This window comes from Pogoniulus pusillus, chromosome 16 (assembly GCF_015220805.1).
Source record: "Pogoniulus pusillus isolate bPogPus1 chromosome 16, bPogPus1.pri, whole genome shotgun sequence".
In the NCBI taxonomy this organism is placed as follows: Eukaryota; Metazoa; Chordata; class Aves; order Piciformes; family Lybiidae; genus Pogoniulus; species Pogoniulus pusillus.
This window is the reverse complement of record NC_087279.1, coordinates 376,961-402,828: the sequence shown is the minus strand read 5'-3', so window position 1 is coordinate 402,828 and position 25,868 is coordinate 376,961. Positions and strand designations below refer to the sequence as shown.

Here is a 25,868-nt window from a genome sequence, read left to right as displayed (position 1 = left end):
CCCTCTGTGCCCCCGAGGCCAGCCCACCCAGGCCCCACTCCCGCAGCAGCCTGCACACACAATCAGGCGCTTCTCTGCTGCGAGGTGCAGCCAGAGCTGTCCCAAAGAGGCTGCTTGGGATGCCTGGAGGAAACCGCCAGCCTCAGCAGAGCGCTCTGCCGTTGAGGCACTGGAGACGGGAGCGGGCTCCAGTCGCAGGCATTGTCACACAGCTCCCCCAGCTTCCCAGCCCATTTTCCAGGCACTGGGAGGCAATGCAGTGAGCACTGCTGCCCAGCCCGGCACTTCTGATCCAATGTACCTTGCATCACCCACATCAGGCACCCAGCACCACCACAGCACAGCAGACATCCTTAACTAGGCTTAAAGCGAGGTCTGCAGCCTGATTTCACTGCTTGCTTACACCAGAAGTACCTGCAGTGAGGAAGTGGTGGTTTTGCTGTGTTCTGCACACCTGCACAGTGCCAGCCCTGGCTGCAGCGTGCTGTCAGACACCAGTGACACCAGTAATGGGCTCCCCAAACACCCGTCCCTCTGCTCTCAATGGCAACCTGGGCCACATCCTGCCCATGGGGAGCCCTGTTCCCAGCTCTACCACACCAGCAGCTTTCAGGATCTCTCCTGCATACCTCTGTGGTGGCTCATGCCCACAGCAACCCACCCACAGCTCCAGGTGCCTTGTACCCACATGGCATGGTAAGGATGACCACCATCTCCAGCCCTGGGTCAGGGAAGTACATGTCTTGCTGAGGAGAAGCAATTGCTAATGAAAAGCCATCACCAGACTCCCTCTGTCAGGCTCATCAAGCACTGCTCCCTGGGCAAAGCCACCCTGCCAGCTGTGCCAGAACCTGCTCCTCCCTGCACCACAGCCCAAAAGCACTGCCAGAGCTTCTGCAGAGCTCCTGCTGCCTCAAGCTTTTCAGCCTTCTATGTTCATTATTATTTTACAAGAAAGCTTTTTCCCCCCTGTCTTATAAAACCCATTCTCCCCTCTCCCTGCTCTCAACTCCAGTCCTTTTCTTTCCTGCCAGCATTCACTCTCAACAGCTTCATGTGGGACGTTCCCCGATGCAAACAGCTGAGGCGTTCAGGCTGGTGTCCCTCACAGGAGGTGAGCAGAATGGACCAGGAGGAAGCCCGTTGAGAAGAGGGCTGATGGTCACTAAGGAAGGCAGAATGGCTCTGCAGACAAGTGGCTCTCCTGAGACTTCTCACCAATGCAGACCTGTTTTGCACTCAGGATCCTGCACAGTCAGAGGCAGAAGACGCCTGCAGCTCTGGGTACCTGTGTCACTTGTCCTGCTTTTCACTGATTTCTGAGTTTTGGCAGACGTTGAGGTGCTCACCACTGACAAGGTGACAGGATCAGCAGACCCCATCTAAAACTAGACTGAGGGCCAGACCTGACCTGCCAGGCTCAGCCCATTGGCCCCCTGAACGCCATCAAGAAACTGTTCTCAGTGAGCCTGCAAAGCCACAGACCTTGTTCAAGGACAAGCCTGGGTGAGGTCAAAACACTGCATCTGAGCAGCAGCAGCCACATTCACCTCCACTGCAGCCACAGACCTCAAACCACTGGAGGCAAGGAGGTCTGAGGTGCCAGAAGATGCTCTCAGTGACACATCTCAGTCCAGAGGGTGAAACCCAAGCTCTGGCTGCTCCATGTTCAGCTGCTGCCCACAAGTACCCATCTCAAAGAGAAGATGCAGGTGAGTGGAAAGAAGACAGGGCTGGGCTGCAGAGAAAACTAGTCAGTGCACTAAGGTGAGGCCAAGTCCCAACAATGGCTTGAACAAACATCCTCTTCCTGCAGCCATCCATCTCCTGCTGTGCCACTTCAGGCACAGGTGGAAAGGGCAGGGAGTGCCTATAACTTTCCTCGGGGTGTTAAGGAGGATGTAAGAGCTCTAAGGAGTCCCCAGAGGCTCCAGCAGTGGCACTGAAGCTGGACAGGTGGTCACCTCCTTGTTCTCATCTGCCGACTCCTCCAGCAGGAACTGGCTGGGCACATAGTCACCCATCACTCCATCAACCCAGCCACATGGCTGGGCATGTGGTCACTCACCAGCCCTGGCACACTGATCCTGAAGTTGAAGTACTGGCAAAGAAGGCTGAGGGCAATGCTGGGAGAACCTGCTCTGCACAGCCTTCTCCCAAATGAATGACCCCCAAGCCTAGGCAGCCCCAGCACGGGTCCCCATCCCCACTTCACACAAGCCAAGGTCTGGCACGTGTGGCACTTGACCCTGCAGGGAGCTGGGCAGCACGTGTGATGGCACGGAGAGCTACTCAAAGCAGAGGATGAAGAACCAGCAGCTCTTAAACTGCAATTGCACATCCTTCACGCCGCCAGGAAGACTGGTCAGGCTTATTATGTTAGCCTTCATCCTGCATTAAACACAATACTTCAGATTATACAATCAAATCCCCCAGGAGTGGGCAGGCAGAGGGATTAGCCAACAGCAGGCTCCAGAGGGGCTGTCACAGCCATCACAGCCCCTGCTTCAGCAGCAGGAATGTGCATGGCCTTTAAATTCACCCCACTTGGAATTGTGGTTCCTCTGCCTTGTTCCCCGGGGGCCAGGAGGAGACCAGCCCGGGTGCCTCTTCCCAGGGACACCCATGCCACGCTGAGTGCCAAACTACCTGAGAAGTGCCTGGAGCAGGGCTCCTGGTTCATTCTCCTGTATGTTCTTAGCTGGTCTTCCCTGAGGACAGCCCCCACACCACCGCTCAAGCTGTGTTTCTCATTTCGGTTTTGGCTTCAGCCACCAGACTGCAGCCATCCAAACTCCTTCCCACAGGAGCAGTCCTGGGTGTACCATGAGTTTGGCTCCTCCACCTTCAGGGGTTACTTTTCACTACAGCCATGCCCAACACTTAGCACTTCCCATGCCCAGAGTGCTCCGACGCTGCAGCCGCAGCTGAACAAAGCATTCATTAGGGTAACAACCTCTCAGCTAACACCACCGGTCCCTGGCTTGTGTCACTTCAAATCTGCTTAATTTAGCAACAGTTTGTGGTAAATGTTTTCCTGTATTTTCCTCATTAGTTCTGCTGAACCAATTAAGCTCTGTGATAATTAGCAGAACTCTGCTCTTCCTTTATGCATTCTCAGTAAAACCTGCCTCTGCCCACACTGCCATGCCACAGAGGGTACCAGCCTGCCCATCACCTGCACGGACAGAACACTGCAGCTCCCTCCCAGGGCTGGACATCCTTCTTCAGCAATTCATTGACAGCGGCCCTCATCCAGCCAGGGAGCCCCAGTGCACGGAGGCAACCAGGGCCTGTCCTGGCAAGGAACCCCAGGAGGGGTGTACAGGATCACCCACTCCACCCTCTGCCATGTGGCTCAACCCCAGGACACAGGGGGAAGAGCTCACCTGATCAGTTCCTCTCCAGATGTAGATGTCTGTCACCTCAAGACGCATTGCATGACCTGCCACATCAGTTGCCAAAAGCTTGACCTAAGCCCACTCCCTGAGTGAGCCAGCTCCAAGTCTTGGGTCCGCCAGTCTCCAAGAAGCACAGACCACAGCACACCAACCTTGGTGCCTCTCTACTGCCTGCAGTTAACATCTGGATCTAGGAGACCTGCTGTAGGGTGACAGGGACTCATGAGTCAACCAACTCTGGAAACTGCTGCTTGCTATTATACCAGAACCTTCCCAGCTCCCCTTCTGCACCCAGTCCTGTTGCTGCATTTTGAACTTTCACACAGCTGTTTTCTAGGACTTGTCAGGTTTTCAGTGGCCTTTTCTAATCAGGGGCTCCACCAGAAGTGGCTTTTGGCCATCAGGAGCTCACAAGCCACTGAATGTTGCAGCAGTCAGCAGAGGGATGAAAATCTGACAGCCAAAGGGGGTCTCCTCTAGCAGCAGCCTCACTCTCTCAGCAGGGGTGAGACAGACAGACAGACAGAGAGGAAGGCAGCTTCCACATTTCCCTCCCACAGCAGCAGTGGCTCTTTGTAAAATCCAGACTTTCAGGCACTTTTGCTTCCGGGTTGAAAAGAAAAGATTCATGCTCTGGTGCCACTGGCAGCACAAACTGCAACACTCTCACCAGAGCAAAAGCCCTCCAATGATTCATGTCCAAAACAGGGGCAGCCTTGTTCCAGCAGCTGGTCCTGTCTGGACCAACTGCTGCTACCCAGCACCAGCTGCCCCAGCACTGTCTGTGTTGCTGGCACAGCGGCCAGCATGGATTTGGTCACTGCAGATCCAAACATGACCCTGCTGCTGCACCGAGGCCTGAGACTTGAACAGGGGCTTGTGCCCTGGGCCTGAGAGCCCCACCAGTTCTCTCCACGTCCTGCATAGCTCCACTGCCCACTACTCATCCATGTGGCAGCACTTTGAAAAAATCACAAAAGAAATGGCAAATGCTGTCATTTCCAGTCACTGAAACCCTTCGGCCAAGCTGGCACCTGCTGAGGCTCCTGAGATCAGGTTCCTATTCACACATGGGACCCAGACATCTGCCCTAGGAAACACCTGGGGCTACAGGAACAGAAATGGTTGAAAATCCCTGAATGAAGGCACCACTGCTGAGATATTACCACTGCCTCTCTACAATCCTATGAGCACATCTCCAGAGTGTTCCAGCATCCTCCTGGATGTGATGCATGTTCCATATGAAACACTGGACTTGGCCAAAATGACCTCTTTCCTGTTTTCCACCTACACCATAAAGGCATTATAGTAGGTCTGATAAGCTCAAAGGGTCAAAGTTAGCCTGGCCATCTAACTACCAAGAATGACTATGGGAAGCCAGCTGTGGTCAGAGCTCTCCAGAAATCCAAGGGAATGGCTCTGACTCCCTTTACAAAGGGACCTGGTGCCATGTCTCTCAGCTGGGCAGCACCAGTTGGCAGCACCAGGAGCTGGCAGGCACCTGGCCGCAGCCACAAGCCACTTACTGCTCTCTCACTAAAGCAGCACAACTTCTGGTTTCCAGCACAGAAACTTCTGCTGCTTCCACCCAGCTCCCCTGTGCAGTCTGGGATCTGTTTGAGCTTAAGCTGCAAAGCAGGGATGAGCCCAGGCAAGCACATTCCCACCACCCACCTTCAGCACAGGCCACGGACCCACTCCCTGGCAGCCTGCCCTGCTCTGGCAGCCCCCAGGCACAGGCAGCCCCAGAGCCCAGCCTGCCTTCACAGGGAGGGCGAGATTCACGCAGCCCCTGTCTCCTGCTCCCAGCTGCTGGCACTGCGAGCGGGTCCTCTGTCCTCAGAAATCCCAAGGAAAGGCCCCAGCGCTGGCCACGACTTGCTAACAGCTGCTGAGGCAGGGCAGCTACCAGCACGCTGCAAAGCTCAGACTGTGATCCGAGCCCCTCATCCAGGTCATCCCAGGTCCTGACAGCCCTCTGGACCACCTTGAGAGGTGACCCTGCCCATGGCAGGGAGGTTGGAGCAGATGATCTCTAAGGTCCCTAAGCCATTCTACAATTCTATTAAGCCATTCTACAATTCTATGACACCAACTTCCCACTGCTTGCAAGACAACATCCAAAAGAAAACCAGGTCATGGTGACACCATGGCATGGCGCGGCTCTGGCTTGGGGCACTGGCCCTGCCGGTGCATGCCCGCACCTCCAAACACAGCCCAAGCTTTTGAAGCACAGCAACCCTGCTACAAGAACTCCTGCCTCATCTCCAATGTACAAATTGAGTGTAAATTCCCAGTTTCCCTGCTGTGGCTAATCCTCTGGATTTCACTGGGTAGCTGTAAGGTTAGAGCCCATTTATTTTCATGTTTGGAATGTCTAGCTTAGTAGAAATGAGCACTTCAAAGCAACTCAGCTCCTATAAAACCCAGTCCCATGGAGCTGCTGTGGTATATTTGGACAGTAAGTAGATGCTTTGTCATATTCCCACATGTACATGAGGGGTTTTTTGCTTTGGGAACATTTTCTGACTGGTCTTGAACCACATTTCCATGCCCAGGCACACATCTACACTGGGACTGTTTGTACAGTCTACCCAAGGAGTTTGTTTTATTTAACAACCCATTACAGCAAAGCTCACTGGTGGGTATCTCCCATTGTTGCACCACAGAACACTGCTCACTGAGCATGCAGGATCTGACACAATGCCACAAAAGCCAGGAACTTGAGAATTAATGCTGAAACGCATCATTATCCCATGCTGCCCTGCCTCTGCTTTCCAGCAGAGGAAACAAAATGGATTTTCAGCCTTTTTTGAGTCATGGACCCCAAAACATTTCCCAGGGGAGATGCAGATGCCTGCCTAGCACAGCTCAGTCTAATGAACACAGCCTGCTTTCTCTCCTTGCCTCTCTGGAGTCGTCAGGGCAGCGTGGGGTTCAGCATGGAAACCACAGAAGAGGAGTCTGGCACAGCTGGGCACGTGGGATGGGGTTACCAGCTCCACTTCTCCTCAAGTGAGCTCGCTCCTGACGCCATATGCTTGACTCCCTGTTAAACTCAGACCCCCACCAGTGGGACGCCCAGAGCGGGAAGGGCTGTGGACACCCTTGAAGATGCACTTTTGCTCACCCTTTATGCTGCAGCCACAAGGAGAGGGCTCAGGCTGCCCAGGAGCCATCTGCATTTCCCTGTCCAAAAACAAGTTCCAGGTTGGAGCAGCTCAAAGATGCTAAGTTGTGTCCCCGACCCAAACACCAGACCAAGAGACTGGGCAGTGGTGAAAGTGTGACAAGGGGCTTCTCTCCACTGGCAATGCCACAGCAGGGTCACCATACATTTGTTCCTGCCCTTCTAACCATGTGGGAAGGCCCTGGGATCTCTTGCATGGGCAATGGAAAGTCAAGACAGGAAGGGTCCTGTCCACTCTACTCTCAGAAGGGCTGTGGTGTACCACAGCTTCACTGTCCTCCAGCAACACAGTCAGCACGACTGGCTAACCTACCACGCCATGGTCCTGCTGGGGCAGAGCAGCTCAGATATGAGGCAAGCCCACACAGTGTCTCAGGGTAAGCTCTGTCAGCACATTGCTGCCAATAATGCTACAGACAGGCTGCCACAGAGAGCTCACATTCTCCTCCACTCCTGGGGGCTCAGCTCCAAATTCCACCCAAGCTCTGAGTGGGCAAGAGGCAGCAACGTCTCCACGCAAGTGTCTCATTTTATCTACGTGCGCTACAAAGCCAGCCCAGGATCTGACACAAAATTCATTATAAAAAGCTATTTCTGCTGAGGGAAAGCAATCCTAGAGCTCACCCACTCATTCTTGGTACAAGAACCCAATCAAACTAAATCCTTCTCTAATACATCCTCCTTCCCCTAAGCCTCTGCTGTGAATTCACCTGCTCAGCAAGTTGCTTTTCAGCTGCATTCACTGAGACCCAGCACAGGCCTCCACTCTTTACCAGTGCCATCCTCCTCTGCATGCTGTCTCCATGTCTCACAGATCCATTAGGTTCATGCTTCATTCTTAGAGTCACAGACTGGTTTGGCTTGTAAGAGACCTTTAAAGCATATCTAGTCAAGCCTCCTTGCAGGGACATCTTCCTCTTTGTCCTGCTAAGGAGGTGAGTAGTAGAGCGTCTTGGTCAGCACCTGGCATCCAGCCAAGGTCAGTCTACCACAGCTTCACACTCTGTGCTGGCCTTAAGTATAAAAATCCAAGCAACAGCCTGGAAGTTCATGTGTCTAAGGTCTGAGGAACCCTTCACAGAACCGATTACAAGTTAGTGCTTCCATCAAAGCAGTGGGCCCATTCCCATGCCAATCTGGTGCCCCTTTGCTCCATGGTGAGGACACAGGCTCAGCAGCCGCCCAGGCTCCTCTGCCAGTTGTTGGAGACGCAGTACCCTTTGGTCCACCGGCCTCACCCTTCTCTCTCAGCTCCGCATCGTGATGCAGAGGGGTAACGATCCTGGCCCGTCACTGTTGAGCGCCGCCGTGGCAGTCCCACAGGAACGACGGGGTTGGCCAGCACCGAGGGCGCGCTGCAAGCCCATCGCTGGCGGCCGAGCGCTGCTGAGTGGCAGCCGAGCGCTGCAGGAGAGCAGCATTCAATTAGAGAGAAGAGCACACAAGGGGGCAATGATCTTTCTTTCACACCGCATTACGCCCAGCAGCCCGTGCTCCGTCCTCCTAACAAGCCACCACTCCAGCTGAATGCGCACACGGAGCAGATCAGGCCATCACTAGGACTTCACATTTCCTTCCAGATGGAGCTTTACACCCAGCCACCTACTCCACAGGAAAAACTAATGAACCACGATTTCGATAGTGCCAGAGCCCCTGACAGTGGTGCAAAGGCAAAAGGAAACATAGAGCCCCTCCAACGGGTGGAACTCATACTGCAAAGGCAAGTAGATGCTCATCTGCTCTGCCAAACCATCTCCTGCTTTAAGACATCTTCCTGCTGTGTTCCCAGAGCGGAGACACTAGACATATTGGAGTATCTCATTGTCTTGAAGGTGGAAGTCAATGCTGGGTCTTGAGCAGCACAAAGACACACGGTATTATAACTCTTCCCTTGACACTCTGGGACTTGAAAACGAAAACAGCTTGTTAACTTGTTGGCCGTTCTAACGATTAAATAAAAAGCAGGGGAAAAAGCAACAGAAAGCTCTCCCCGGGTGGCAGGAAGGCTTCCCAGTAGGCTGGTCAGTGGTGGCAAAGAACATGCTTCAAGGAAACAGGAAGCACTGAAGTATTAGGCATGAAGGAATATTAATGGCGTGCTTCAGCCAGCTCCTGCTGCACTTGACATCAAAGGGGCTCAAAGCAGCTTTGCAAATGCAGTTTCACACTCAGGTTTCACAGAAACAGTAACAAACACGGGAGTAAACTGCACACCAGGAAACTGAGGCACGCAGGGTGAAGTGACTGGTTCAAAGTTAGTGTCAGTGGGACTAAGACCTGGTTTTCTCCACCCAATCTGTGCAGCCACCATCCGTGCTGTTACCTCCATGCAAACACATTTTCCACAGCCCAACCTCACCACATTGGTAGATGTGTAGGGTTTCTGTGGACTCTGAAGGACTGGCCAGGCTCAGTGCTGCCCAGCTTGCTCCTCTGCACTTTGCATCCCTTATCACCCATCCCTTCAGAACACAGCCACCCTTCACAGTTCACCTTGGTGACATCAGCTGACAACCTGCTGCCTGTAGCTTCCCTCACCTCCCCATGGGGAGCACTTGAGGAAAGGGGCTGCAGCCAAGAGCAGGCTTTACAGCAGGACAGACCCAAAGACAGCATGAAGTCTCACTTCTGTGCTGGGTCTCCCTGCAGCCACAAGGGAATCAGAGAATCCAACATCCACCCCCAGCAGTCCTGAGCACTGACAAAGCTCAAGGGAATCAAGTGTCCTCCTACCCCTGGCTTCCAGTTTCAGCAAGGCTGTGAATTCTACATGTACCCTCCAGAAGTCCCAGACACAACATTTCCTCTCAACCCGCCTGGCATGGCCAGTCCATCCCTGCCAGGATCCAGGATCTGATTCACAGGGATGCTGAGCTCAGCCACAGCCTGCAAGAGCTGTGAGTGTCAACAGGATTCCTGACTCCCAGCGACTCCTTTGAGAGCTGTCACCACACCAAGGCTCCAGGACTGGGCTCCCAGCGTTTAATGCACGAAGTCTTTGTGGAATTAACTCAAAAGCCAGGACAACTATCAGAGCTCCTAGCTGTTAGGCAGCTTGTTGTGCTCTGCCACCAGGGAAAAACTATTCAGCTCAGGCAGAGCAAATCCAGAAGCCAGTGCATTAAGATCACATATTGAAAGGCGGTGTGGATGCCACACCAGACTCTCAGGTTACCATGGGAGACCTTTCTCTCTCTGCCACGGGCACTGCACGGGGAAGTCCAAGCCCGAGCGCTCTGTCTCGCCTTTGAAACCAAACAGATGTTTTTACGATCTCTGACGGTGCTGAGTTATGCATCCTTCCCAGAGGAGGGGAAAAATGCAGGGTTACAGCAGCCCTTTTCTCTCTTTTCCCAAGCACTGCATGTCTTTAGCGGAAAGGAAAGAGGCAGCTTGGCTGGCGGCATTTTCACAGCCTCTCGCTGGCAAACCTTGACAGCGGCAAACTTCTATCCAGAGCCACAAAGCAGCCTGAGGCTATGTCCCCTGGCACGGCTGGCGGCCACTGGATAGGACGGGCCCAGGGAAGTAACCGGCGCGGCCGGAGATGCTCACCGGGCACCTCTTGGAGCAGGGTCAGACCGAGTCACAGAGAAACCAGGGCATGGGGGTAACTGCATCCCCCGGCAGAAGGGAAGGTGGCCCCGAGTGGGCGCCTCCCTCAACACACACTCGCTGTTCGGGACAAGCCCATCGCAACTGGGTTTGACAGCGTATGCCGGTGCGACATAGCACCCACGAACGGGACCGGCGCGGGGCTGGGGAAGAGCAGAGCTTGCGGACGGCAGGGACTGAAGTGCGGACAGCGGGGAGCGGTGCGCACCGGCCCGTGGGAGGCGGCGGCAACTGTGGGACAGACCGGGTCTCTGCTGACCGCCAGCCACCGGCTCCCCGCGCCCGTCCCTGAACTCCCCAGCCCGCTCTCCCATCCCGCTCCGGGACGCCTCACCCCTGCTCCCTCTGACCGTCCCGTCCCGGGACGCCCCATCCGCGCTCTGCCTGCCTGTCCCCGGCAGGTGCCCGCCGCGCGGCCGTACCTGTATGTTCCTCTTCTCGCAGGCCGGGCCGGTGCCCTGCACAACGCTGTCCAGCACGGTGACCATGCCGGCAGCCGGGCTGACAAAGCAGGAGTTGCGAGCGGCCCGGATTGTCTCCTCGATCTCGGCGAAACGGAAGACGCAGAGTGCAGACTGCGGCCGCCCCCCGCCGCCGCTGGTCCCGGCCCGCTCGAAGACGCCGAAAAGCAGCTCCTCGGGGGACGGCGGAGTCGGGCCAGGGGCGGCGGGGCCGCGCCAGACCGCCCGCGCCGGGAAAACGGAGACGAGGCGGGTGAAGGCGTCGGCGGGGCCTCCGCAGCGCAACCCCAACTGGATGTAGGACTCGGTCAGCTTCTTGGTCTCTCCGCTGCCGTTAAGCGTGGCCTCTGCCGGCTCGCCCAGGCATATACGGGCCAGCAGGCTGTGAGAGGGGCTCTCCTTGTCACCTGCGTTGGCTTCGCTGTTGAGCGCCAGGTAGGCGTAGGGGCGGCGAGCGGGCGGCGCGGCCCCGCGCTGCAGGAAGGCGCGGACGAAGCTGAGCTTGTGCCGCGCCTTGGCGCCCTGCTTGATCTTGAAGATGTTGTCGTCGGAGGGATTGATGTCGAAGGTGAACAGCTTGGCCAGGTCGCCGCGGGCGTTGAGGGCGCGGATGGCGATCTCGGGCGTGTTCTCGAAGCGGTGGTCCTCCAGGCTGCGGTTGCGAGGGAAGAAGGGGCTGCCGAAGCCGGTATAGGTGGCGGCCACCAGCAGCCGCGCCCCGCCGCCGCCGCGGCGCAGCACTAGCCCCACGGTGGAGGCGTTGGGGTGGTTCGCCGCCACGTTCAGCATGCTGGGGAAGACGGTGACCGGATCGCTGCCTCCTGGCGGGAAGCGCACTGCCACGGCCGAGATGTTGGCCATACTTCGCAGCTGGCAGAGGCCCTGGTAGATAGAGCCGCAGACGACGAGGACGCCCTGCTCGGGGTCGGGCTGTAAGATCTTGTTGTAGTTGTTGGTGAGCACCTTGGGGTGCTCGCAGGAGGCCTGCGGCAGCTGCGGAGCGTGGCAGAGCGGGCTATCCAGCACCGGCCCCACTGCCGCCTCCGCCTCCAGCGCCAGCTCGCCCCCCGACAGCTGGAACAGCCGGTTGACGGCCGCCAGATAGACGCGGGAGCCGGGGCCGTCAAGGGCGAAGTTGTTGGTGGGGGTGGGCGAGAGGAACTTGCGCTGCACCTCCAGGCCGGCGGCGCGGCCGAGCAGTAGCAGCGGCGGCAGCAGCAGAAGCAGCGGTAGTAGCGCGGAGGTGCGCGGCTCAGGGCCCACTGGTACCGGAGACATCCCGCCGCCCGCGCCGCCGCGCCGCAGAGTGCATGAGCCGAGCGGCGAGAGGGGCCGGGCCGGGGCCGCTTCCTGCGGAGCAGCACCCGCCGCTGCGCGACGCCCGCGGGAAGTGGCGGCCGCGGCGCGGGGGGCGGGCGGGGGAGTTGGTGGCGGCAGCGGCGGCGGGGCGAGCTCACGGCCGCGCCTACCGCCCGCCCCCCGCCCCGCCCTCCCGGCCGTACCCTCGGGGCTCGGTGCGGGACCTGCGCAGGGCTCGGAAGTTACCGATGTGTGCCCCTGCGCCGCCGGCCGGCCGCGCACCGGGCAGGGCGGCGGCTCCCCGACCGCGGGAGCAGCTCGTCCCGGCTCTCTGCCGGCCTCCCCGCTGACTCCTGCTCGTTTTCGAGCAGAAGGAGCCGTGGAGGAAGGCGAGGAAAGGAGCGGCACAGCGAGCCGGCAGGGACAAAACCCCGTAGCCCCCAGCAGCAGTCCCCTCATCCCGACCGCGCCCCGTAAGCTGCGCCGGGGCAGGGAGGACGCGGATCTGACACACGCGCCAAGCGTGTAACGGGGAAGGTGTCCCCTGGGGTGTCCTCCTTACAGCAATGAGGGGCTGTCGGGCCCGCCAGGGCTGCGCGGTTCAGGGGGTTCCCGGGGGGGGCGAGCGTATCCCTCTCGGGTCGCTCCCTGGGGACGGCTGGGGGCAAAGCGCGGGTCCGCAGCAGCGCTGCTCGCACGGTTCGCCAGCAGCCGAGCTCGGAGCAGGACCGCGCAACTCCTCTGCCCTCCAACGGGCTCTTGCTTAACTGGAAATAAAAGCGGCTCAGGGAAGCAGTGACGCGATACCCAAATTCCTTACACGGAGATCCACAGCCTCCGAGCCTCCCTTATCAGGGTGAGAACACCCTTGGGCTCCAGCGGCATGGATGAAGGTGCTGCTTGCATCTGCTGCTGCTCTTCCCTTGGCTGCGGGCATGGGGCCTTGCCCCTCTGCAAGGGGAAGAAAGCACCAAGGCCCAGGGGCACTCGGTGAGGGCACAGGGAAAGCCAGGATCTGACCTGGGACAGGGCACTGCCCAGGACCACCCTTGCAGCAGATCCCTGCTTGGCCCAGGTTCCTCATGCTCCTGCAGTCTAAGAGAGAGCCCTGAGCCACCATGCTCACTGACTGCCACCCATTGTGACACCAGGCACAGACAGAGGCCCAAGGCACACCCAGGAAAGAGTCAACTCCTTGGGTGGCACTTCCAGGTACCCATGCACTTGCTGGGTGCACTCCAGCACACAGCAGGCACCCTGGTCATGGTGGCATGTGGAGGCTTTGAGCTGAAGCTATGGCTGAGCTGACAACCCAGTGGGGCATGGCCTCTGTGCCTCCAGCCGCAATTCCACCGAGAGCACAGCCTTTGCTGGAGCACCCGGCACAGTGGGGGACAGTAAAGGGGCAGCCTGCAGGCTTGGCCTCACTGTGCAGCTACAGCAGCATAATAGCACAGGTCACCTTGCGTGGTTGTGCGTGGGGACACCATCCATCCACCAACATTTAAAGCCAAGTCAGGAGATCGAGGGCTGTGTTTGGCCATGACTGCCTGGAAATGCTCCACAGGCAGCCTCTGGAAAGCCCTTACTGTTCACCCCAGCCCCAGGCTGTGCTGTGCTGCCCTGCCCTTCTCAGGGCAGGTTTCTTCACTTGTTCAAAACATGTTAGCGAGGCAGAAGAGGATTCTCTGCAACTCCTGTTCTGGAGAGAAAAGTCCTTTGTGGTTGTCTAATCTCATTTCTACACCTGCCAATTTCCCTCTCCCCCTTCCTGTCCTCCTCACCCTCTTCAGAACACTAATTAATATACAACTGCCTTGGACATGCTGCGGCCACCAAAAATGTGCATTGCATTAAACACTGTGCTTCCCTGCTACCTAACTCTTTGTCTCTGCTAATCATGTCCTTAATTAATAGATTTATTAGCTGTTTTTAAATGTGGGACTCCAGTTGTTGGGTCTTTTTTTAACTACAAGTTAGCAATTTCTAAATGTGATCATGTCTTTAATTGCATAGAAATAAAATCCCATGATCCCAAACCCTTAATCTGCCTATTTTAGGATTTCTTATGGCTGCTTACCCTGATAGTAGAGCATCTTCCATGTGAAATCAGCCTTTTAAGGCATACCAAATTAGGTTCCAGATTATAGCCAGTTAGGAAAAAAAATTAGGCCAAAGAACACTGAGAAATGTGTGACTTACCCAAAGGTACCCAGTACTGGCTTTGTCAGAGAAATCCCTCGGGAGCTCTGACTCCCATTTCCTACTCTGAGCAGTTATCCACAGTGACACAATTAAAGACAAAATATTTGTGGTATTGAAGGATTATTTGACAAATATTTCATCGCTGCTGTTAGGAAACAATCCCTCGGTAAGATGCTTTGAGGAAAATATCTTCCAGAAATTATTTCCCACCCCTATTATCTGGGCTGGTAGAAGCTCCAGTGAGTATTTCAGGGTAATGCTCCTAATGGAGCAGCAGAGGTTTTAGTGTCTCTCCTACACAGAACTCATCATCTTTTTTTTTGCTCAGGAAGGTCAAAATTAAACCACATGACTCTTGCCATAGACCATCACCCCCTCCGAAGACCCTTCCCGTGTGAGCCCTGGGCAGGTTCAGAGGCCCTGGCAGCGGGGAGGGGGCGGCAGAGGAGAACTCAGGAACACTGTAATCATTAATAGACAGTGAAACGAGAATGGCTTCCCTTTAGGGCAAACGCAAGTTACTCGTGCAGGTCCTCAGGGTGTATCGACTCAACGCTGTCAAAGCCCAGGAGCTAATCACTTCAAGAGGACACTGCCAGCACCTCTCCGTGCAAAGGGGTTTACTCCCAGGTACAGCCCTGGGTGGGTTTGGGACGAAGCTCACCCCTGCACCACAGCAGTGCCAGTTGTGTCTCAGCAGTCCTCAGTGAGCCTCTGCAGCAGGGTGGAGGAGAGTTGCTGCCTGTGGGACCCCAGAGGCCTGGCTCTGGAGCTGGCACCTGGAAGAGAGCAAAACCCTTTGTGACCTTGTTTGTGACACTGAGCACATCACAAACAGCATGGGCCAGCATGTGGAGCAGCTGTCCTTCCCCTGCCCCACACAGCCTCCCCAGGAGCCAGTGACCACAGAGAAGCCACCTGGCACCCTGGCAGAGAAGAGCCAAAACATGGCCCCAGAGCTGCTGCTGGGAGAGCCCCAGGGTCAGCAGATGCCTCTGCTGTGACTCAGGCAGCCAGTCCCTGCCTTTCTTCTTCACCTCTCCTCTCTACCTGTAAATGTGCTGCTGGGGTTATTATCTGCCTGACTGCAAAGCAGGTGGGCAGGAGAGCACAAGGTGCAGACACAAACGCTTAGCAGGCATGTGTTTGGAATCCCTTCAGCTGCTCACCTTCTCTCTCAGAAGCCTGTACTGATGGGAATGACCACTGAACAGCTGCACTGGATCAGATCAGGGGTTCAGCTCTTGCATCTTCCCCATCCTGAGACAGGCCAGTAGCAGTCATCCAAGAGAAGAGGGAAAGAGGTAGGCAAGACCTGAGCAGTCCTGCTTGGTCCCTCCAGCCCAGCCCAGCAGCAGCCAGGACAGGTCTCTCCCCAGAGTGGCATTTCCAAGTGGAGAGAAACCATACACCAAGAAAACATGAGGGAAACCAGGGAGGAGCTGAGGAGCATTTGGTCACAGAGAAATCATTGCCTAAAGAAAGGCCCTGCTCTCCACATTCATCCAGCACTCTCCAGTCCTGTCTGCTGCCCTGCCTTTGTCCAGTTGGTCTTTAGTGTCCTTTGTCACCAGGCTGGATGCATCAGCAAGATGCCCACTAAGGCACTTTGGGACACCCAGGAACAGCAGAGGGCTTGGAAATGACCAACTCAGTGTGGTTTTGGATGAGCATGGACCAAGTCTTTGTTTTCTTGTTACTGCTCTGTAGTGCAGGCACTGGTAGTGGAGAAGGAGACCAGACTGTCACCGCTTGTTACTGGTGGTGTAGCAGGCTGGGAGTCTGCTAGGTGCTTAGCAGAAAGATCAAGGTAAGGTCACTTCCCAGTCGTCCTTTAATCCAAATGCAGGCTCTGGTGTGGTCTTGGCTTTGCTGCAAATGGCTGAGGCAGAGATTGTATGGATGCAGCATGCTCTGCTGCCTCCAGCCCTGCTCTGAGTGAGGACAACAGGGATTTATGGAGACCTGAGGCACTTTCTGAGTAAAATCACACTTATTTTTCCCCCCAAGCCTATTTCTTTTCCAAGATGAACCTTTCCCAGTGTAATATAGAGTGTTGTGTAATGCAGTCATAACCTTGTCTGCAGCATGCAGCCAGCTGACATGCTCACCATGAGGGATTCGCCTCCAGAGAGGCTCTGCAGACAGAGGCTGTGAGCGTGAAAAGGTCTCCTTCTAGGTTAATGACAGCTTCAGTGCTGGTGAAAGTTCACACACAAAGTAATGGCAGGATTTTCCAGACCAGGAGGTTTATCACAAGGCAATAAAAACATGCAGTTTGTAGCCTCTGCTGCCTTTGACCCAGCTGCTCTGGGTGGACAGAAGTGATTCCGCTACTGGGCCCGTGGCTGGGACACACAAGCAGCAGGCTCCCCAGCTTTCCACAGGTTTCCTTGGTGACCTTAGAGACTTAGGTAGGGCTCAGCACTCAATCCCCACAGCCTCAGAGCAGCCAGGGCTGGACACATGGCCAGGATGCTCCAAGATGTCTCCGGCTCTGTTCTGCGGGGAATGCAGCAGTGCTGGGTCTCAGGGTCAGATGGAGGCACAATCCCGTCAAGCTCCAGCATCACTGCACTAATGGTCTCTCGTCTGTACCACCACGGGTGGAGTGTGCATATCTGTTCTTTGGTTGGCTGAAGCACCAGCCTGGGAGAGGTTCTGGCCAGAAGATCAAACTCAATGTGACTACAGGGTAAAGAAGGCTTTCATCCAGTCCTTCTCTGAGCTCTGAATAAGCTGGGATACAGGCACCTTCCTGAGCTTCAGAGGGGTTTCAGACACAGGGTGTTTCAAGACCAAGCACCCTCATTGACACCCAGTGCAGACACTCTGGAGCACAAAGACAGGGAGACAGCCTCCAGCACCCTGGTGCACAGGCCCTGCTTTACAGGTTCCATTCTAACACCAGCCTTGACATTTCACTGGGGCCGAGCAGCTGCTCCCCACAGGGTCCCAAGAGCCACTGGCATCACTGCCCAGCTCAGGACACACTCTGGTGATGCCCACGGCTTGTGCCACAGTGAAGTGGCAGCACCGGCACCATGGGTGCTCCTCTTTTGAGCACTGTTTATGCCTCCCCCAGGCAGATCTACTCGGTGTCAGGCCATCCAGGCAAGCCCTCTGCTTCCTGACTGCTTTCCAGCACCATGGGCTGCAGCACTTGGCTCTAGTGAGGGAAGTGATGGAGCAGAGCATCCCCGGTGGGATCCCAGCAGGGCCCTGAAATGCTCCAAACACAGCCTGGCTGCGCTAGAAGCCAGCGTGGGTTTTACCCTGGCATCCACCCATGAAGGCCCCAGCTGACCCAAACGGCAGAGCCTGGAAGAAGCTGTCCCTGCTGAAGGCAGCTCTGCAATGTGCCAGCTTCCCAGCCGGCAGTTGCCCCATAAGTGCCGAAGCAGACAGGCCACCACTGCTCGTTAAGTGAAACAAATGGGAAGGGGGAGAGCTCACAACACAACAATTGCTTTCAATTAGAGGAAACGTCTGCTGCCAAACGATGTCAGCAGGATTTGACAGACTACATTTGAACTGTGCTCTACTGAGGAACTGGCTGCACTAACATGCAACTTAAACTAAACAGGGATTTAATCCTTTTCCTTTCCTTCCCACAGTATAATCACCAGGCTGTAAATATATGATTACAGCCCACGCTACTCTTGTTAATTCTAACCAATTTGACTTACCTCAGTGGCTTCAGTGCTGGTCTTTCCCGTGTTCACTGGGCTTGTTGAGGCTTCAGTGTTGATGTTCACTGTGTGTTCTGAAGTGAAAGAGTTAAATGTAGTTAATGGAAAAATGATTGCTTTGTACATCTCAGTACAATCCCAAGCATTGTGGTTAAACCCTCAGACTCCTTTAGCAGATCACCAGGTTGCTCTGCCCTGCTCCACTGAGCTCCGAGAGTGCCATGTTTGGTGTGTTCGTCTTCAAGCATTTCTGCTCTTCACATAGCTGAACAGAGCAGACCCCAGCATAGCTCCAGATGTGCCCACAGTTTTCATCCCAGGTGGCATCTCTTGGCTCCCTCCCACATCCTCAGTTCCCTCTGATAGTCTCTGTCCTCATCCCAGCCAAGCAGCCATGGCCACCACCTGTCCTGAAGCCCCCCAGAGGCGCTATCAGCCCCAGTCCTCAAGTGAATTCGGGGGCTCGTCCTAAGGCCAGAGCCAGCTGGAAATCCCTTGTCTTTGCCGTGACCTCTGGGCAAGCATCTAGCCCTTGCCAGAGGCAGCCCCGCGTGCCATCCTGTAGCTCCTGCATCCAGCTGTAGTGCAGACCCACAGCCCCTGCCAGCAGACTTCTCCAGAGAGCCTTTGACAGCAGCGCCTCCAAAACGTACTCAAGCAGTAACTACCACACTCAGCTGTAAAGCCAGCAGGGTACCAGTGCCTGGTTACTACCACCGAAGACCTTCCCAGGCCTGGGCTATTGGTCCTGTCCTCCAGCACCCTCACTCCTGCACCATTCCCACTGAACTCCAGCCCAGATGTCCTTGCTAGCAATCCATCTGTGACCAGCCTCAAGCCCTTCCCTTGCACCCCACCCCTGCCCACAAAGTGCCTATGCCACTTCCAGTCAAGACAAGGCAGCACTTGGCCAGTAAGGGAAGACCCTCCTTGACCATGCTGTCAAGGTCCTGCAGCTCTTCTGCCATGTCCCAGCATCTGAAAGGAGGAGTGGGGTCAGTCTGTCCCAGTCACAAATGCACATGCCCACTGCCTGGGCAGGTTTTCATACCCGTGCCTCGCAGTGACCTGCTATGCAGCATGCAGGCATGCCTCTGACAGGCGGCACCCACAGCCTGTGGTTTCACATGGCCGCTGGTAGATGTCTCTCGTTGTAATGTCGCTTGTGGGGTGCCATCTGGTGCTGGGTGTTTCTGGACATGTTGCAAAACAGTGTGATCTTCTTCCTGGCATTTTCCTGGTGACCCCAACAGCCCTAGAGGCTTACAAATTTCTCCTGTGCAGTCAACACAGCCTTAGAGAGAAGCCAAAAGAAATCACACACCTGTACATAAACATGTCCAAACAGACTGCAAACGTCAGCCAGGGCCAGGGAGAGCATTTGGAATTTTGCAGCAGAAAAGGAAAGCTCTCAGGTTTTAGCCTGGCCTGCAAAGACCCTGCCTGCATGCTTCTGCTGCAGGTATGTGTGTCTGAACTCACCACAAGACCAATGGTGTTCCTGTGATGTTCCAAAACTCTTCACTGATGGGAACTTCCTACCAGCCTCTACACACTGAAACCAGCTTTTTCTCTGGGCTGTCTGGATAACCCAGACAGACACCCAAATGTGAACTTGAACAGAAGCAGTGGTAAAGCAGAGAGAGATGGAGCAGCCTGCTGACACAGCTGAGAGCAGAAAAGGTAATGAAGCAGCCTAAACAATGACAGTGACCTTCCAGCACTCGCTCTGCTGTCACACGCAGAGTTACAGACTGGTGCTATCATCCCCTGACTGCAATCTGCTCTCGCTGCCCAAGCAGGGGTCTCTCTTCTCAGTCTCACCTATCCTCCTGCACGCAGGTGTGCAGGGTGTCACAGGGACTTTTCTCACCATCTTCTGCCCCATCAGGGTGGAAGGGATCACAGCAGGAACTTGCCAGCTGAGCACGAGTGATGTGGGGATGTACAGAGGGTGCAGAGCTGGAGCTCTGCCGAGTTGAATGGCCAGGGAGGGGCACCCACCTGTTCAGCAGAGAGGATTTCATGACCAGGAGGGCTGAGGAGCTGCAGGCACTGGCTCTGTGTGGAAGGTGACAGCCCAAGCACAGTGCTCTTCCATCCCTTGAATCACAGAGTTGCCTGGATTGGAAAAGACCTTTAAGATTGTAGAGTCCAATCATTAGCCTGACACTGACAAACCCTTGACTAAACCATATCCCTCTGCACCACAGCTACAGCCGAGGTGAGGTGTGCCAGCAGGATTTGCTGCCCGTGGCCAGACAGAAGCAAACCCTGTTCCCTCACACCACCAGGTCAGGTTCAGGCTCTGGCCACTCTTGTGTCCTCATAGACCTGAATCTGGGGCCTCCCACCCTATGATTGCCACCTCCTGTGGTCAGCAGCAGAACACCTGTTTGGGATAGGACCCTGTGCTGTCCCCTCCTGCTGTGGGACCACCCATCCCTGAGCTCTCATAGCCCAGCCCAGTGCTGTTTCACTCTTCCTGGGCAAGTGCCTGAGCTGCCCCCAGCAGCTGGGCAAGGAGACCAAGGCCTGGTCAGGGAAACGCATTTCGTTAGGTGACTTCAGGACAGGTCAGGAAATGTGGAGCCTTCCTCCTCCCTGACAGCAAAGGCCTTTCAGGACAAGAACCTAAGTCCTCAAAACTTGTTCCCCCCAGAAAGCTGCTGGCATGAGTCTGGGCCAGTTCCCAGAGCAGAGGTACAAGCAGCAGACTCACCACAGCTGGCACACATTAGGCTCCTGCCTGCAACCCACACAGAGGTGCCCATGCTAGAGCAAGCCACCAAGGTTTCTGTAACCTGGAATCTGACTTCAAAATCTTGTCTCCTCTGCGCTCTCAGTCCTCTCACACAAAGGATAGCTTGTCACACAAGGGCAGGCTCCTTTAACCTACCTAATGGTGCTTTTCACCTCTGGGCTTCTCTGGTGTCCAGGGTTTATCTTGCAATCAATGTTGCCCTTCTAAGGGATGCCTGTTTAAGTCTGGGGTTAAAAAAACAGCAGAACTCACTTCTGGTTTCAGTCAGGTCTGGCAATCAAATACCCTGCTTAGCCTTCTCTGTGCAGTGCCCAGGAGAGGCCAGGGGCCAAGGCCTGAGCAACTTGCACACACCCAGCGGTTTGCTCACCATCAGGCCAACTGATCTTAGCTTTGCCAAGCAGATCAATGACCACGGCTAACAGGGATGCAGAGCATGGCCCATAATGAGCAGGATCTTCACTGGAGCTCGCTCCTGGGGCTGCACAGAGGATGCGAGTTGTCTGCAGCAGACTTAAAGTTTCCAGGCCTTTCCATTAGACACTCATCTCTGGCACCAGTTCTGCTCAGCCACACCAGAGCCATGCTGTCAGGGCTGTCCTGCACTCCCCCTTCACTTGCGTGAGACCTGTGGCATAAGCAGGGGGCAGACTCTGTCCGGCTGCTGTTCAGGTGCAGAAGGTTGAATCAATATCAGTGGTTGTGCTGGCAACTCACCTTCCAGTTGGAATATCCAATGGATGCCATGTTTTCCTTGCAGTTGATGCAAATGAGAGCTGATTGTAAACATCTCATGCCTAAATTATACCTTAGAGAATCCAAGTAACACAGTTGGCCTTGCCTGAATTATTCCAGTGAAAACAAGGCAGACAAATGAGTGCAATTGTCCAGCCTCTTCCACTCGCTGGCTTCTGTCTTGCTTGGGAACTCTTGCAGCTGGACATCTGTGCAAGGTTTTGAGTGTAAATGCACCTCTTGCCTCCAGATCTGGCACTTTCGGCAAACCTGATTTTCTCTTATTCTAAGACCAAAAATAGGAGGGAATCAAAAACGGGAAGGGTCTGCTTGTGACCTGTGTTTCAAAGGAGCACTGCCGCCAGCTCCCAGACCATCCACAAGAAACTGGTGGCAAATTCTTTGGTTACTCTGCTGGGGTCTCACACTTAATCATCTGCAGATCTAAGAGCTCTGATGCCACGGGAGAGAGAGGAAAGGAAGCATGTAAAGGCACATCAGCTTCCCTGTGCCACTTTACTTGTTGCATGAAACTTTGCATCTGTTTTACACTAAAACCTCATCAGAACAGCTCATGGCTGGAGCTTCTTGTTCCAGAATCAGACAAAACCAGCCAAAGTCTACTTCCTCCTGAGGGGCCAGTTCTTCCCTCCTTTCAGGCACATATCCTTTAAGGACAGGCATGTGGAGGAAGGGAAGCAGCAGCAAAAGCAACCTAAGAATAAAAGGAATTGTGAAATACAAAGTAACTGAAGAAGTTGGTCCCAGCACAGCTTTGGTTCACACTACGTCTGCATAGCACCTGGTAAAGGTGCTGGACACGGTGAATGTGGCCACAAACCAGGCTTCAGCACCAGGCACACAGCCAGATCCTAGCATGGTAAAACCATCATCATACCAGATGGGGTTTATAACCGGGAAGGAAGGAGATTTAGACTGGATACAAGGAAGAATTTGCTCATGCTAAGGGTCTAGTCCCAGGTTGCCCAGAGAGGTGGGAGACACTCCATCCCTGGAACTATCACAGGTCAGGATGTTTGGGACTGTGAGCAACCTGTTCTGGTTGAGAATGTCCCAGATGACTGCAGGGGGGTCAAACTGGATGAGGCTGAAAGGTCACTTCAACCCAAAGCATTTCACGACACTGTGATTCCATGCCCAGGTGTGCTCTGTTGTGCAGCACCTGGCCACCCTCAGCAGGACTCTGCAGTCCCACCCAGGCTGATTTAGGCCTCCCCATTGACGGTGCCACAGGTGGGCTCTGCCGCGGGCGCAGCAGGTCTATGAGGTGCTAGCTGCAGCAACCTCACCGGCTCTGCCTCACATCTGTTGTTTACTAGGACTGCAGCGAGGCTGGTGTGGGGATCTGCCTGTCAGAGCCAGGCTGGGAATCTGCTCGGAAGAGCTGAATGGCTGGGCTGGCAGCTCAGGACCAGGAGGGGTTTGCAGTAGTCCTGGTGTTTGCAAATGCTATCAGAGCCCCAGACCATCCAGGTGGCGAGGTGGCCTCACAGAGCCCTGGCTCTGCACACACCAGCAGAGAAGTGGCAGCATGTGAGGGGAGAGTCAGAAAAAAGGCACTGGATTTGTACCAGACCTTTGCTCTCATTGCTTCTCTTGCAGGGAGCAGTCATCTCTGCAAGCTCTTCCACCATGCAAGCTCTGAAGAAAACAAACAACTGTTTTCATTGCAGAAGGGACAGTTGTGAGCTTAAAGCTAAAGCCACCACCAAAACCCTTCCTGATCCAAGCAAGGAAGAGAGCAGGGCCTTGCACTTACAGGGAGCATGCTGCAAGAAAACAGGAAAACCAAATCTGTGTCTCCTTATCTTCACCTTTGGTGAAGATTCATTGACTAATGAATTCTTCGCAGCTGTAACATTCATCTGCACACTTAAAAATCAACATGGTAAAAGTCTACTTGTCCACAGCGAGTAATTCCTTTGATGGGTGAGTAATTTGTCTCTGTGGAGGGGCTTGTGTTTGGTTTATGCCTTTGCTGCTCTGGATGAGGTGCAGAGGGAGCCAGCCTGCTTTGCATAATTGTGTGCTTCAGCTGAGCGCCACGGGAGCTCGCGGGCGGGGGGGTAATTGCATTGTTATTGCCATTAATGTCAACCCAATGCATAAACACCAAATAAAGAGAATGGTGATGTGGGTCTTAGCTTTTTCTCAGCATTATCCCAGTAAGGGATGCAGGAGACAGTACCATGGCCAGGCTGGGAAATTTCCATGGCAGTTTTTCAGGTGCTTCCTAAAATGTTTTCCATTGAGCATCCCTGGAGATCCAGTATTTGTGTGATTATCGGAAGGAAGAAGCCTTGACTTCTCTTGCCTTCTTTGGCTTCCTCCAGTCTAAAGCTCCTTAAGACTCTACAACCCACAGTTTTTTATACAGAACAGAAGAAATCCCATCCCTTGCTTTCACACTTCAGAGAAGAGACAAAAAGAGACCTCTTGGCAACATGTCAGATTGTGTGACTGATAACACCCCCAATCACTTCAGACTGTGACTTGTGGCTATGTTAGCCTCTGATGTGAAAACAAAATTCTCACATTTTACGTTGGCCGCTCCGTTCTATTAAATGAGGACCAGTCATTAGCTGGTGGAGGGCAGCAGCGCTTCCAGCAGGGAGCCGGCCAGGGCGGTTGCGGCTGACATTCCCTCTCCTCCCTCCCCCAACTTTCCAGCATTTTCCCTCTAGACATGCTGGTGTGAAGCCGGCTCACATGAAAGCCAAAGTGATTCACGGCGCAGGTGCAGCCGCTGCTGCGAGAGATCCCGCAGCTTTCAGGCATCCCCGGGAAGCAGCCCGGGGAGCGGCGGCAGCGGCCCCCAGGTGCCTTGGCTGAAGCCACCCACAACAGGCGAGGGCCAAGCGGCTGTCACTTGGCAGCAGTTAATAATGGAGTCTTCAGGGGGATCTTTCCCCTGCTAAATTCAATTTCCAAGACATCACCACGAGCCCTCAGTCTTATCTTTTAGTCTGCACTGTCTTCTATTATTTTTTGGCTCTCCGATCAGTTTTTAAGGGCACAAACAGGAACTGCACAGACAAGCTTGCAGTGTGGTCCATTCTGGCAGTGGCTTATCAACAGTGGTTAATTAACTTGGTGGACCCATAAGCCAGACAATTCAGCAGCTATTCTCTTTTCACCACCATCAAGTTGGGAGAAGCTGAGGGAGAATTTCAGACATGCCAGCCTGTCCTCTGCAGCTGCACAGTGGCCAAAGAGCAGGGACCCCTCACACTGGACAAGGACACTTGAGCTAACACCCAGAGGAGCTCATCACACCCATTCCTCCCCACTTTCCACCCTGTGCCTCCTTCCTTAGCAGGGCTGGACACTGCTGCATATTTGCATTCCTTCACCAAGGAGCTTAAAGCCCTTCTGACAGCAGTCACCCACCATGGCTGACCATCCACACTGCCCAGTCTGTTATTCTCACAAGCAGAGATTCACACACCCTGCTGAGACCCCTCTGAACTTGATGCCCCAGTTCTGGGGCCAATCTGCTCTTCCCACTTCCCCTCCTGTGCTCAGGTGGATGTTGGAGTCTTCCCTCCCCTGATGATCCCCAAATGAGGGTTGTATTGGTCCTCAGTGGCACATGTCCTATGCCAAGAGCTGCACACAAGTCACCCCCAGCTGTGTCAGCAGGAACTCCTGTGCCACCTCAGGGGGACCAGCAAAGCTCTGGAAACCCTGAATCATGCAAACATGGGAGTACTTCCTCACAGACTCCACTAGTTTCAGTTCCCCAGGATGGCAGATACAGATGCCACATGCTGCTGTGGTTGCCATGCTTGAAGGTCAACAGATGTCCCGGCAGCTTCTCCTGCTCTCACACATCACTTACCTGCATTCCACAGCAGCTCTGCAAGATACACCAAGCCCTCCCACAGCCAGGACTGGAGAGCAGCAACCACAACACAAATTGGCCCAGCCTTGAACTTAAATGAGGTCCTGGGCCTTGGCCAGTGTGTGGGTGGAGGCTCCAGGTGGGGCTGCACAGGGACATTAAAGGTTGTTTGCACCAACACCAAACCTGCACCTAGGAGGCCAGCAACCTCTGACAGGTCCTCCCTTGTCCAGTGAGACCTGAGACACTGGCTCTCCTCATCAGACCATGGGAAGGTACAAAAGGTGGGGAAATACCTTGTCACACCAGGTGGGGGGTGGCTACTCTGTAACACTCCCCCAAGGGAAGAGGTGTTTAGAGACATTTTCACCACCATCTCCACTGAGACAGAAAAGCAGCAGCAAAAATACAGAGGAGAAAAATGAGGGATTTAAAAATAATGACCTAGGATGATTTTCACTCCAGGGTAGATGAAGGGAACTGAGCTGGGATCTGCTCCCATCAGATGGAAGCAAATTGGACCATTTCCCAGACAGATTGGCCCCAGCTGGGAAAGATAGAGAGAAGGCAAGGAAGGAAGATGGCTCGAGGAGAACAGCAGCTCTGAGCTAGCTGCGACTTCGAGTGAGCCAGATGAGATG

At 54.8% G+C, this 25,868-nt stretch overlaps 1 protein-coding gene and 1 long non-coding RNA gene across 6 annotated transcripts in view; both read right to left on the bottom strand.

The window, feature by feature from the left end:
• PLXND1 (plexin D1) overlaps positions 1-12,020 on the bottom strand; it is a 72,351-nt gene extending 60,331 nt beyond the window's left edge. For both annotated transcript variants that reach the window (XM_064156110.1, XM_064156111.1), the window contains exon 1: positions 10,629-12,020. In XM_064156110.1, coding sequence (XP_064012180.1) covers positions 10,629-11,945 — 1,317 coding nt within the window. In that variant the 5' untranslated portion in view covers positions 11,946-12,020. The remainder of the gene's footprint in view (positions 1-10,628) is intronic.
• Positions 12,021-14,260: 2,240 nt separating this feature from the next.
• LOC135182255 (uncharacterized) lies at positions 14,261-25,287 on the bottom strand. 4 transcript variants are annotated; one of them, XR_010305133.1, is made up of 5 exons: positions 25,225-25,285; positions 20,763-20,851; positions 19,868-20,000; positions 17,861-17,937; positions 14,261-14,950 (listed from the first exon to the last, which is right to left on the bottom strand). It is a non-coding gene; the product is annotated as an uncharacterized LOC135182255 (long non-coding RNA). The 4 variants fall into 4 exon arrangements; XR_010305135.1 differs by having other exon boundaries at positions 19,868-19,984; XR_010305132.1 differs by lacking the exon at positions 20,763-20,851 and having other exon boundaries at positions 25,225-25,287.
• Positions 25,288-25,868: the final 581 nt, after the last annotated feature.